This window comes from Lycium barbarum, chromosome 4, assembly GCF_019175385.1.
Source record: "Lycium barbarum isolate Lr01 chromosome 4, ASM1917538v2, whole genome shotgun sequence".
Classification (NCBI taxonomy): Eukaryota; Viridiplantae; Streptophyta; class Magnoliopsida; order Solanales; family Solanaceae; genus Lycium; species Lycium barbarum.
This window is the reverse complement of record NC_083340.1, coordinates 2,040,029-2,054,669: the sequence shown is the minus strand read 5'-3', so window position 1 is coordinate 2,054,669 and position 14,641 is coordinate 2,040,029. Positions and strand designations below refer to the sequence as shown.

The following is a 14,641-nucleotide window of genomic DNA, read 5'->3' as shown; positions in this document are numbered from 1 at the left end:
TTTGTCCCTAGTAATGGGTTGCGGGTGTGGTGTGAATGGGGATCCGTTTGAAATGAGTAATTTAGGTTCGATTCGGGGGAATCCGTCAAAATAAGGTTAACTGTGTTAACTTTGTAGATGGCAGGAATATTTTTATTCACAATTAATAATGGGGTATAGCTAATAAAATAAAATAGATGGGTATATTTGACATTTTTTTCTAAATTTTTCAAGAAAAAAATATCATGTCGACGTGTACCTTATGGGATGTTATGGAAAAAATATAAATTTATGTCTGACGAAAAATTATTTGGCAGGAGGGCCAAAACTTAAAAACCAGCACAAAATAGGGCCCAAAGTGCAAATGACGCATCTTTGTTTATTTCTGTCATCCACATCTGTAACCTCATTTTTATATTGATTAAAGAATAAGATAATATTGCAAGTGGGCTTGGTGGTGGGGTTAGGTATTGTTTACTTTTATTTTAATATTTTATCTAAAATGGGAAACCTACTTACTAATAGAAATTGAAAAGATAAAATTGATAATCTTAAAATAATGTATCTAACGTTGTATAATAATTGGCCATAATCTTTTTATAACATAGTGCCCACGTCAGCTTAAAATATCTTGATTATTACTGGTCGTATTTTAGTCCAAAATCAAGTTATCCGGCGATTGTCTATTTCTTGGAAAAGATAATTTCATGATTGAGTTATAAAATTTATCTTGATTTTAAGATAGATTTAATTCTAGATAATAAGGAAATAGCCTACTTAATTTCTCCAACCAAATGTTCCCTAGTGGGCAAGTACTTACCACATTTCATAACTATTCGGTAACTTTATTCTCTTAAAAATAAAAATAGATAGAGGAAAAGAAATTATATCTTCATTTTATTTAATGTGAACATATTTAACTGAATGCGGAGTTTACACAGAAGAAAAAAAAAAGTTTTGAAATTTGACACCTTAAATAAATGGAAAAGGGTCAAAAATGTCCCACTACTTTGAAGAAAGGGCTAAAAATCCTCCATTACAAATTTGGATAAACAATACCCCTTTCGTCATTAAAGTTTTTAAATATATACCTGTCTTAACAGAAATCTTCAACATAACCCGATTTCATTTTTAAACCCGCTTCATTTAAATCCGACCCAACTAGATAAAAAACCCATATGGGTTACTCACTCCTGTGCCTAGTGGCTCCAGATGTAGTACTCGGGAATAAGTTGGTCGCATATGGCTTTTTATGTAGTTAGGTTTAAAAATGAATTCAAATTATGCTGCAGATTTCCGTTAAGACAGGGTTATATTTAAAAAATTTAATGACGGAAGAGTATTTTTTACTCAAATTTATAATGGTGAATATTTTTAATCATTTTCTCAAAATAGAGATGTATTTTTTATCCTTTTCACGTAAATAAATTCAAGTTAGGCAAATAAATAATTTTATATACACACAATTCGGGAGGCTTGTCGTAAAATTTGACCAAAGTTTCTTGTTTGCCCTTGGAGTTGATGTCTTATTGGACCTTATCTCTAACTTTTCTTGGTGCAGTAAAAAGTTCTAGCACAGTGTACTAAAAAAAAAGCCATGTGATTGTTGTGTCAAGTGTAGAGCTGTCGCTTGACCCGCGAGGCCGACTCAATCCAACTCTTTATTTAAATAAGGTTGGGTTAAGATTTCTTTGGTCCATATAGAATTGAGGCTCAAATGCCAAACCTCTCTTCGCCCGCCAACCTCAAGGGTTGAGCTAAGTTCAACCCTGAAAGCCAGAAAAGAATAATAAATTAATGAATTTAAAAAAAAAAAAAAAAGTAAATTAAACAAAAAGATAAAAAGTAATGAGAAAAAGTAAAAAGTAATGGGGGATAAAATTGGGTAATAAAATAAAGGGGTATATTTAACCCTTTTCCCTTAATTTAAAAGGAAAAAAATCATGTCGGCATATACCTTGTAGGAAATTATGGCAAAAATATAAATTTATGTCTCACGAAAAATTACGTGGCAGGAGGGCCAAAACTTAAAAACCAGCACAAAATAGGGCCCAAAGTGCAAATGACGCATCTTTGTTTATTTCTGTCATCCACATCTGTAACCTCATTTTTTTATTGATTAAAGAATAAAATAATATTGCAAGTGGGCTTCGTGGTGGGGTTGGGTATTGTTTACTTTTATTTTAATATTTTATCTAAAATGGGAAACCTACTTTTTATTTTACTAATAGAAATTGAAAAGATAAAATTGATAATCTTAAAATAATGTATCTAACGTTGTATAATAATTGGCCATAATCTTTTTATAACATAGTGCCCACGTCAGCTTAAAATATCTTGATTATTACTGGTCGTATTTTAGTCCAAAATCAAGTTATCCGGCGATTGTCTATTTCTTGGAAAAGATAATTTCATGATTGAATTATAAAATTTATCTTGATTTTAGATAGATTTAATCCTAGATAATAAGGAAATAGCCTACTTAATTTCTCCAACCAAATGTTCCCTAGTGGGCAAGTACTTACCATATTTCATAACTATTCGGTAACTTTATTCTCTTAAAAATAAAAGATATAGGAAAAAAAATTATATCTTCATTTTATTTAATGTGAACATATTTAACTGATTGCAGAGTTTACACAGAAGAAAAAAGGGTTTTGAAATTTGACACCTTAAATAAATGGAAAAGGGTCAAAAATGTCCCTTTGAGGAAAGGGTTAAAAATCCTCCATTACAAATTTGGATAAAAAATACCCCTCTCGTCATTAAAGTTTTCAAATATATCTCTGTTTTAATAGAAATCTCAACATAACCCGATTTTATTTTTAAACCCGCTTCATTTAAATCCGACCCAACTAGATAAAAAACTCATATGGGTTACCCGCTCCTGTGCCTAGTGGCTCCAGATGTAGTACTCAGAAATAAGTTGGTCGCATATGGATTTTATGTAGTTAGGTTTAAAAATGAATTTGGGTTATGCTGGAAATTTCTGTTAAGACAAGATTATATTTGAAAATTTTAATGACGAGAGAGTATTTTTTACCTAAATTTATAATGGAGAATATTTTTAATTATTTTTCTCAAAATAGAGGTGTATTTTTTACCCTTTTCCCTTAAATAAATTCAAGTTGGGCAAATAAATAATTTTATATACACACAATTCGGGAGGCTTTTCGTAAAATTTGACCAAAGATTCTTGTTTGCCCTTTGGAGTTGATGTCCCATTGGACCTTATCTCTAACTTTTCTTGGTGCAGTAAAAACTAAAAAGTTCTAGCACCGTGTATTAAAAAAAAAATTGCCATGTGATTGTTGCGTCAAGTGTGGAGCTGTCAATATGTCGTGAGGCTGACTTAACCCAACCCTTTATTTAAATAGGGTTGGGCTAAGATTTTTTTGGCCCATATAGAAGTAAGGTTCAAATGTCCAGCCTCTCTTCGCCCGCCGACCTCAAGGGTTGAGCTAAGGCCAACCCTGGAGGCCAAAAAAGAATAATAAATTAATGAATTTATAAAAAAAATATAAGTAAATTAAACAAAAAGATAAAAAGTAATGAGAAAAAAGAATGTACTTACTACTAAGTAGTAATTAGAAACTGAAGTAACTGTGTTAACTTTATAAACGTCAAGGGTATTTTTGTTCACAATCAATAATGAAAGATAAAATTGGGTAATAAAACAAAATAAAGGGGTATATTTGACCCTTTTGCCTAAATTTTTCAAGGAAAAAATCATGTCAGTGTATACCTTGTAGGAAATTATGGCAAAAATATAAATTTATGTCTTGACAAAAAAATTATTTGGCAGGAGGGCCAAAACTTAAAAACCAGCACAAAATAGGAGCCAACGTGCAAATGATCCATCCTTTTTATTTTTTTAATTTTTTTTGTGTTTCTGTCATCCACAATTCCACATCTGTAACCTCCATTTTTTTTTTATTGATTAAAGAATAAGATAAATTTGCAAGTGGGCTTGGTGGTGGGGTTAGGTATTGTTTTCTATACTAGACGGCATATGCGCACGGGCAACACTTTAGATTATAGTGTATCTATGTGTATATAATTGTATGTGGATAGTGATAATATATATATATACTATGCTCAAAACACGATTAATATAACATTTTATTAGTATTTGCTGTGAATACAAAGTCGGCAAAAATTTATTAATACTTTTTAAAAGAGAAGACTTGTTTAAATGGAAACTATTTTCTCCTCTTTGAGATAAAATAATAGCAATATTTAAGCATCAGTTGATACTTTAAATTTTAATTCGATTAATTTAAAGGTGTAAAATACTTATTATTTTTTATCAAATTTTGATTTGGATAATTCTAATTCAAATTATTAAATTAATTTTACATGTTTAAAACGAAATAAAGTAGAAATTTGTTTTTCTATTTAACTGAAGAAATACTATTTTTTTATTTTTGGTAAATATTCTCGGTTTAGCTCATTTTACTTGTCATGTTGTCTTTTGCATGGTTTTTTATTCATTATTTGATCTTCATTTGATATTATTTTTTCTTTTACGACGTTAATCTCTTTTCACATTTTTAATATCTAGATTAGATCTCAAGCTAATATAAAAAAATAAAAAAAAAATAAAAAAATTATATGGTTTGGCTACTTAACGTTTTGAAGAAAAGCAATAATATGGGGTCCATGTTTTTTGATGTACAATAATTTCATTTGCTCCCACTAATGGGTTAATACGCATGTGGCAATGAATCTATCATTATTGACTTAATGGGATACTTTAGAAATTACACGAATATTGTTTGATTTTTTAATATGGGGTACACTTTTTTTTTTTTTTTAGACATTATTAGTTTGCATTGTTCTTATTCGAGCGCGCGCGCACACACACATATATATATATACTACGTTCAAAACACGATTAATATAACATTGTAGTTTGTGTTTCGTATCCAAAACTTTATTATATTAGTGTTTGCTATGAATACAAAGTCTGCAAAAATTTATTAATACTTTTTAAAAGAGAAGACTTGTTTAAAAGAAAACTATTTTTCTCTCTTTGAGATAAAACAATAACAATATTTAAGCATCAGTTGATACTTTCAATTTTAATTCGATTAATTAAAGGTGTAAAATACTTATTATTTTTATCAAATTTTGATTTGGATAATTCTAATTCAAACTGTTAAATTAATTTTACATGTTTAAAACGAAACAAAGTAGAAATTTGATAAACACGATTAATATAACATTGTAGTTTGTGCTCCGTATCCAAAACTTTATTATATTAGTGTTTGCTACGAATACAAAGTCTGCAAAAATTTATTAATACTTTTTAAAAGAGAAGACTTGTTTAAAAGGAAACTATTTTCACCTCTTTAAGATAAAACAATAGTAATATTTAAGCATCAGTTGATACTTTCAATTTTAACTCGATTAATTTAAAGGTGTAAAATACTGATTATTTTTATCAAAATTTTATTTGGATAATTCTAATTCAAATTGTTAAATTAATTTTACATGTTTAAAACGAAACAAAGTAGAAATTTAATTTTCTATTTAAACGAAGAACTACTTGTCATGTTTTAGCTCATTTTACTTGTCATGTTGTCTTTTGAATGATTTTTTAAGGAAACGTCAATTAGAATTATAATTTGACTAATTTACCCTATTCATTATTTGATCTCCATTTGATATTATTTTATTCTTTTACGACATTAGTCTCTTTTCACATTTATTAGATTAAGAATAAAAATGAAAAAGTAATTAAATTCTATCTTATTTTAAAAGCAATAATAGGGATCTGTGTTTTACACGAATATTGTTTGATTTTTTTAATATGGGCGCACTTTTTGTTTTGACATTATTTGTTTTTTTAATATGAGGTCTATTTTTTGTTATGATATTGCTTTATTTTGTTAATAAATATAGGTGGAGATGATGGGTTCCACTTTTTTTTTTTTGAACGGACGACCAACGAGTTTTACTACCGCATAGAAATTGAAAAGATAAAATTGATAATCTTAAAATAATGTATCTAACGTTGTATAATAATTGGCCAAAATCTTTTTATAACATAGTGCTCATGTCAGCTTGAAAATATCTGGATTATTAATCGGCGTATTTTAGTCCAAAATCAAGTTATCTTACTTGATAATTTCATGATTGAGTTATAAAAATTATCCTGATTTTAGAACCAAATATATGATATATTAAATGCAAAATTATATTGAAATAATCCACTTAACTCCTCCAACCAAATGATCCCTCAGGACTTACCATCTTTTAACTATTAATAGTCACTTTTTTTCCTTAAAAATAAAAATTAGATAGATGAAAAAGAAATTAATTTCTTCATTTCATTTATTGTGAACATGTTTAACCGAATCAGAGTTTAAAAAGGAAAAAATAGTTTCTTGAAATTTGTCACCTTATTTATAAATAAATATACAAGTTAGGCCATCAAAATTATATACACACACAAAATTTGGGAGGCTTTTCGTAAAATTTGACTAAAGTTTCTGGTTTGCCCTTGAAGTTGATGTTCCATTGGACCTTATCTCTAACTTTTCTTGGTGCACTAAAAAGTTCTAGCACAGTGTCCTTGTATTGTAATTATAAATAGAAAAGAAAAAAAAAATTGCCATGTGATTATTGTGTTAAATACTGTGAAAAATTATCAATTATTTTCAACTTCATATACTTTTTGTTATTTTCCACAATTATTAAATATTTTCTTTCATTCAATAACTATTTTTCTCTCATCATGTGTTCGGTACGTGCATTGGAGCAAATTAATCTGGACTCGTGCCCTGTAGGGCCCATTCGAAGGATTCGCTCCCTATCAAAAAAAATTCTAAACTCGAGATCTCTGGTTAAGGATAAGTAGCCCATTCGCTGCACCATCTTTGAGATTTATCAACAACTCGGTCACCTCCTGTTTCCATTGCAAAAAATGTAAAGACTTTTGGATTCTATTTAATTTTGATTACATGTTGTTTTTATTAAAGAAAAAATAGAATAATATTACCGAATAGTTCTGCAACTATAGGTAATGTTCATCAGCACAATACTCAATTTTTCACATGCATTATGTCGGTTGTTCTGGAAAACAGTTTAAAATGCTTTGACAATAAATTAATAATTCTATTAACCTGTACGATTAAATAAAATATCAATATTTATTGTTAATACTTCACAAACTTTCCCTCATATTTTAGTTCGCAAGACAGAGTGCAAGTATTATACACACTTTTCTTTTCTAATATTTAGTTTAACAAAAATATTTTGAATTTCAACGTGGATTAATTCATCCCTTAAACGTTAATAAATTCTAGGAAAAAGGCATAAAACTAAAAGTACTCATATTTATCCGAAATTCTCAACCACACACTTATTCATGGTATGGACGTTACGACTCCACTGAACTATTTTAAAGTTGAACTATCACCTCCCTAAACACTGATATAGAAACAAAAGCATCACTATTTGTTTAACCATTATCCATAATTATTAATCCCCTGCTAATCCATCATTAACATCACCGAGAAACCACTAAATCACCAAATCATTCGTCGAAATATTAAACCGGCAGTAAATATACTTTGCCAGATAAATTACATAGAAGAAAGACAAAGAAAAGAAATGCTCCCTCTATCCTAATTCATGTGATACATTTTTTTTTTAATAAGTTTCACAAATAATGATACATTTATATATTTAGAAATAATTTAACTTAAAACTTCTCTTTTTACTCTTAATGAAATAATTTACAGCCACATAAATATCTAAGGCTTATTTTAGACCACAAGTTTCAAAAATCTTTCTTTCTTTCTTAAATTCCGTGCCTTATGTTGCTCCCAAACGCACCCACAAGTATACTTGATCGTACAAGTAATATAAGATTTAAAGTTCAGATATCGTACCCACAGGGACTTATTTAACCGTCAACTAAATTAAACTAATGCTAATTATCTAAACAAGAAATAAATCCAAATTTATATTTATAAACTAACTAAAAATAAAAGAAAGCAAATAATGAATTTCAACCAAAAAAGAGCGGATTTTTATCTGAAAAAAGATAGATCTAGGGCTATGACCACTAACAATCTAGTTGAATTTTCAAATCGTTCTACTTATGGGTTACTAGTTGACGGGTTGATGTTAACTTTATGAATATTTTCCGAGCTATTCACAAGCCTGTAGATACTACTATAACGCCTATATTCCTATGATTACCATAGGTAACAAGAACGCATTTGCTTCTCTGTATTCAACTAAGCAAGGCTAAAGGGTATATTTCTATCTTCATTAGCGAAACGATTAATCGAACAAGCTCTATTTATTCTTATTACGCATACAAATTTTCTATCCCTAGTTCAATTCACACGCCACAGATAGTGCTCAACTATTTAGTCAAATAATCAAACAATTAAGACCAAGAATAAATAAATAACCTAAAGATGGAAAATCAATAGATATAAACGATAATCAAACGTCAACTTTCATATTTAAGCCAAAATTCTAAAACTAAAGAGTTTAGCTCCACATAGACATGGAAGAAAAATAACAAATCATCCAAATAAAAACGTAAAAACGAGTATTACCGAGTAGAGAAGGTAAAATCCTCTAACTACAGCCTCCACAGCTGTTCGAAGCTCTCTCTAAGTCAAACGTTCTGAACTCCGAGTTTTAAGTTTTCCAAAGTTTCTAAAAACCCTATAGAATACATATTTATAAGATATCAAAAGACATGAACTTTTAAAAATCAAATCCAACTTGAACTGGGAAACGAAACCCAACAAATATTCAGAGTGCAGCTCTGCGTGCAGCACATTCGCGTTGCGCACTGATCGCACAACCAACAGAAGTTTGCAAAGAAGAATTAATTTCACGCCCAACTTTTTACCACATAGACAACTTCAATTCCAATTGCACATTGTATACAATCTTAGCAAATCATTATTCACTCATTATGTCCCTTCTTGTCTCCTCCTCTTTTCCTTTTATTTTCTTTTTCTCCTTTTTCCACTTTTTATTCAATTTGCTTCAAATCTTTTTATTTTTACACCATTTTATTTTTACATAATAAAAATATAATATTAAACACAAAATAATATAATTAATACTCAAAAAATGATTAAAAATACTAGAATGTGAAGGAATAATGGGTAAATATATTTATTTTTGGCCGAATATCACCTAATCAGACCATATAACATAAATTGGGACACGGAGTAGAAAAAGAGAGAAGAAGAAAGGGACGAAAAAGAAAATAAAATAAAATAGAATAGTATAATTAACAAAGCAAAAAGAGACAGATAAGTAGGGTCAGGTGAAGCATGACTTCTTGTTTTATTCGGTGAAAATAACAGATGGGGAAGAAAAGAAATTACAGTAAAAGAAAAAATGGAACAGAATAACAAAAATTGAAAAAAGATAGTAACAAAATATATGCACATAACAGAGCATGTATATCACTGTTTAACACAGATTTTGATACCTTTTCAGGGACATATATTTTAATTCAAAATAATTCAAGCATGTAATTAAGAATTTTAGACAAATTTAATTAAGGGTGTTTTTATGTATTTAACTTAAATTATATTCTATATTCTGTCAAATATCTACAACACTACTTCTACTTTTTATTTTTACAAGTTTACAACAACATATGTGGAGTTCTAAACAAATATAATTTCTTCCATTTCTTTGGTATAACTATCATGCAATTCTCTTAAATCATAAATATATTAAACTTCACATGTGCTGGCGAATAAATGGAGTAGCTGGTTCTCAAAAAAAAAAAAAAAAAAACATATGGAGTAGCTTACACAGCTAGTGGAATGTGTTATATCGTGACAGATTATTAGTGAAACCATAAAAATAGAAAAATGGCCTAATATTCGATACTTGAAGTTTTCGATGTTGTCTTCTTGGAGAATACAATCTTATGTTGTCCTCACATATGCTTTAGCTCTTTGATAGTTGCTTCTATGCATTGTAATTTGAAATCTTTACGTACGATTTACGTTTTTCTAGTCGTTATACATAAATTATAGGATTAACTACATTAAATATATATTGTTGTATTATGACTCTATTACGGATAGACTCTCCATGTGTTAAAATCAAACACTTACACCCTCTTATACTACTTCATAACATGCTTCTTTTATTCCCTTTTACTCTTATCTAATATTTGACTCTGCACTTCTGTTATATAATTATTTATTAAGTATTTATTTTACTAAATTGTTCATATTAGCTACATTTTAAAAATCTAAATTTAATTACTAATTATTCAATAGTTATTTAATGATAATATCTAGATTTAATATATGTAATTGTTTCTTTGAGTTATTAAAATTAACAAGTAAAAAGAAAATTTTATTTTTAATATACTGGACTAAGACGAGAGGGGGTATCTATGAAGAGTAGAGCAATAAGTGGACGTAGCTTATGTTTCGAACACCAAAAAGCTATGAAGTGTATTTATATTCCATTCTAGAAAATTACAAATATGAAAGTGGTATTCCTCAACAAAAACGAAACGGAACAACTTTATGTCACTTAATATCATCAGTGCTTAGTGAATCTTGAATTTTTTTGCCCATGCATGAGATACAATTATTCGACAAGTGGCCAATGTATTACGTACGTACGTAGTATATTTGCCATGCATGGGATATATAATTAGCTGGGTTTTTTTATTGAATACATATGTCTTCCTTGAACTTGTCCAATTTTTTCACTTAGACACTTATATTAAGGTTTCTATTTATTAAACACCTATTATGTATAAAGACGTGGCAGTAGGACTGTATGAGTTTTTCAACGTGTGATCTATTGATTCGTTACTTTGCTATATGTTGTCACTACAATTAAATCATACGCACTTTATTTTCGTGAGAAATTGTCCATCAGGGGCTTATTTGGTGTAGTTTCTACACGTAGCAAGTGCTCAATGGGTACGAGCCTTCATATATGTGTTTAAGTGGGGGGGGGGGGGGGGGGGGGAAGCGAAAACATCTAAAGAGTCGCGTATATATTCAAATTTTTTCACTTCAAAACGAGTATATTATTAAGCTAATTAAATTCTTGTATATTGTCTGTAAAATAATGAATAATGTTTAGATTGATAGCCTGCACACATCAATTATTTAAGCCGTTAATCTACGTCCTCTGGACAAATTCTATGCCGTTCAAATAAAAATTGAACAAGATAAGAATATTTATCTATCATATTCAATCGTAATATCATTTAAGAATAAATTCTTTTTGGCCCTTCATCAAATAATGTAGGAAATAAGAGAATCCCAGTAATAGTATAAATACCTATCATGCCCTATTCATTTTCCTCAAGCCATCATAAAAACCAAACAACACTCATCTCAAACTTCCAAAAAAAATTTATCAACCATGGCTTCAATGCAATGCTACAAAGGAGAAGGTGAAGAATTTGATTACTATGGCTGTGAGAAATCCTCAGGTTACCAAAAACCAACTACTTACTCGAACTCTAGTTACGATCAATCTTACTATGTGGAAGACAGGTGTTATGAAACCAAACCTGGAATGATGGGCTACGGCGTTAGCCATGGCCATCAACATGGGTCGGGTAATGGATATGGCCACAACCCATGTGGGCCAACTATGGGCCATGGGAAATTGGGCTATGGTACGGGCTACAACACTCATGGAACTACGGGCTATGGTACGGGCTACAACACTCATGGAACTACGGGCTATGGTACGGGCCACAACACTCATGGAATGGGCTATGGCAACAATAGTCACTCTTATGATCACCACATGCACAAACCTGGGTCGAATGGGCTGGGCCCTGGAATGGGCACTGCCTTGGGCCATGTTATGGGCTTTGGAAATAAACATGAGGGACATGGTGGCTATGGAATGGGCTCTTCGGGTTGCACCACTTACAAGAAACAACACTATAGGAGAAAGGGCATCGGTGGTTACGGCAGCGGCAGCGACTATAGCGACAGCAGCGACGACGAGCGTCGCTGCTAAATAACTACAGGTAATTATTCATAAATGAGTGGAACGAATTATCTAGAAAATAAAATAAATAACCTATTATAACGTAACAAGTTTAGGGTATGTTTGGTATGAGCGATGTTTGGTTGGTCAAAACTATTTTTTAAAATATTTTCTTTATGAAAATAAGGTCCTTAAAAATTACAAAAATGACTTAGCTTCTTTATTGGGTGCACTTTATAGGCTGATTGTCAGCCATCCACCCTTTCTCACTCACACCCAAACACCCTGTGACCATGTCCACGATAAAAACTGATAACCCGCACCCCATGTTTATACCAAGCCAATAAATTCATAACATGTGTCTGCACGTAAACTTTCAACATTTAACCATGGTTAATTAACATGTGTTACCTCATTAAATCACTTACCTATAAAAAGTTTACATTCTTTGGTGTATAACATCGGGTGTGGGTAATTAAATTTTTACATCCCCCACCCACTCCCATCCCCTCTACCCCTAACCCCCAGCCTGACCTCCATTATATACCTAGATTATATATAAATATTCAATAATATATTCGGTTTACTTACCAAACATTAGAAAATAAGTAAGAAATCCATTTATTTCATGAAAACATTTCCAAGAAAGCATTTTCCGTGAAAAACATTTTCTTCGTACCAAACACGCCCTTAGAGTTTAAGGTTTTAAATATATAGTATTTTGCTATCTATCTTCAAAAATTTCTCTTCTTTGTTTCTAAATTTATGATTTTAATTCATTTATGCAGAGTTTGGTGACTAGCAGCATGGCTTAGGAGAAGGAAGAATGTGAAGCTCCTAATACTAATTAGGGAGTATATGTATGACAATAAATAAGAAGCAAATCAGCCATGGCTACTGAAGTTATGAAACTATTATGGAACTTGAGAATTTATGTTTGTGTGCTGGTGTATTACGTTCTAATAATGTAACTGTTTATTCCCTTTGGAAATAAATCTAAGAGAAAATAACCCAAAAAAGAGAGAGGTCTTCTAGTGTGTACTACGTTTTATGTGTGATATAAAATGCTTGAGTTTATACTATGTCTGTGGATATGAGTGTCAAACGGACACGTTGTATTGAATTTGGGCGGGTCAAAAAAGTTTTTTGGACTAAAATGAGCTAAAAAACAGGTCACAATCTTTAATTTCTTTATTTATTATTTATAATTTTCTTAAATAACAAAAGAAAATTTATATATCTTTATTATGGCTATAAATAACACACCAAACAAAAAAAAAATCTTTAAAATATTTTGACAAGGTTTTCATATGTCATTTTGGGCTACATATCAACCCACTTTTTAATGGATTGAATTGGATGAATCACAATGGGTTGAGTCAAATAAATGGACCCGCCCAAATTTGAATAGGTTAGGCGGATGATATTTTCATGAGTTAATTTTTATCACCCCTATCTATGAATTATCTTAAAATTGCCCACTACTGACTCACTAATTCAAGGAAGAGTTACTAAATAATGATGTTCAAGTACATTAGAGACTAATGATGGTAGAAAAGACTTAGTGAAAAGAGTGATTATAAGTAAATATGTTACATGAAGAGACTGGCGCACTTGACCAGTTTGTCTAACTCAGGGAATCACGATTTAGAAATAACTGGAGCCATATTGCCTTATCTTTGTGCTAAACCCATTTTCCAATTGTGAACGGCTTTCAATTTCTGTGCTTGAATAAAGCCTGAAATTTTTGTGGTTCTCGATGATAGGGCAAAATTAAGCTCCTTCTCCGTTTCTAAAGTACCATAGGAGCTGTCTGTCAAGTACTATATTTACCCCCAAAGCAACAATTTCCAAAACAGATTGAAGGCCCTAGCAAATAACTAGTACAACTTACTCTAGATCATTACTTCAGTATTTCTTTCTTTTTTAAAAGGTAAGTAAGTTAATTACAAAGAGGAGCAGCTTAGCAGTAATGTACCCGTATCTTTTAAACAGTCAAAACTAGAGCGGAGAGGATCTGAGTAGAGAATTACAGAATTTGATAAATTGTCTTATGTCTATGGAAGAGGGTCAACTCCTAAAGCTATACCAGGTTACTGCATCTGAAAATGCTCAAGGATACATACCCTCTCTTACTTCATTACATCAAAAATACCAACACAGTTTTAAGAAAAATCCTGAAAGACCAAACGGGGATGGATGAGCTATACAGTTCTAAGACATTGTTTCCATCAATAACAAACTGCTTCATTTGATGACTCAATACACCCTCAACAATCTTGCAGTCATAGGCAGCAACAACTTTCTGAATAGCTTCTGTTACATCCGAGTTCTGCAATGTACAAGGAACCTACAACAAAAATAATACCCAAAGAACCAAAATATCTATTGCTTTGAAGGACGGCGTAAAGCTATAAAAAAAAACTACTCGAATGGAAGGTACTGCCAAGAAAATAGGATATAAAACAAAAGCATATTGTCGTCTTTATGCCATAGCGACTTCAATGCCCTATACAACAGCTATATCCTAAACACCTACTCTACATTATCTACAAATTCATAACATTTGAATGAGACCAAAGGAAGAAATGAAGTCTCACGTCACAGTGATCTAAGGATTAAGAACTCAATTGGATACAAATAGAAACAGACCTAATAAATAATAAGGTTTTTTAAAAAAAAA

General features: G+C 30.6%; 1 protein-coding gene across 1 annotated transcript; it reads left to right on the top strand.

The window, feature by feature from the left end:
- Positions 1-11,310: 11,310 nt before the first annotated feature.
- Positions 11,311-13,040, top strand: LOC132634802 (uncharacterized). Its single transcript, XM_060350887.1, has 2 exons — positions 11,311-11,998; positions 12,747-13,040. The coding sequence occupies exon 1, from the start codon at positions 11,377-11,379 to the stop codon at positions 11,986-11,988; it is 612 nt and encodes a 203-aa protein (XP_060206870.1). The 5' UTR covers positions 11,311-11,376; the 3' UTR covers positions 11,989-11,998; positions 12,747-13,040.
- Positions 13,041-14,641: the final 1,601 nt, after the last annotated feature.

What these genes read in the sequence shown, in the direction of transcription:
- LOC132634802 (XM_060350887.1), top strand. Translation starts at nt 11,377, where the DNA reads ATGGCTTCAATGCAATGCTACAAAGGAGAAGGTGAAGAATTTGATTAC.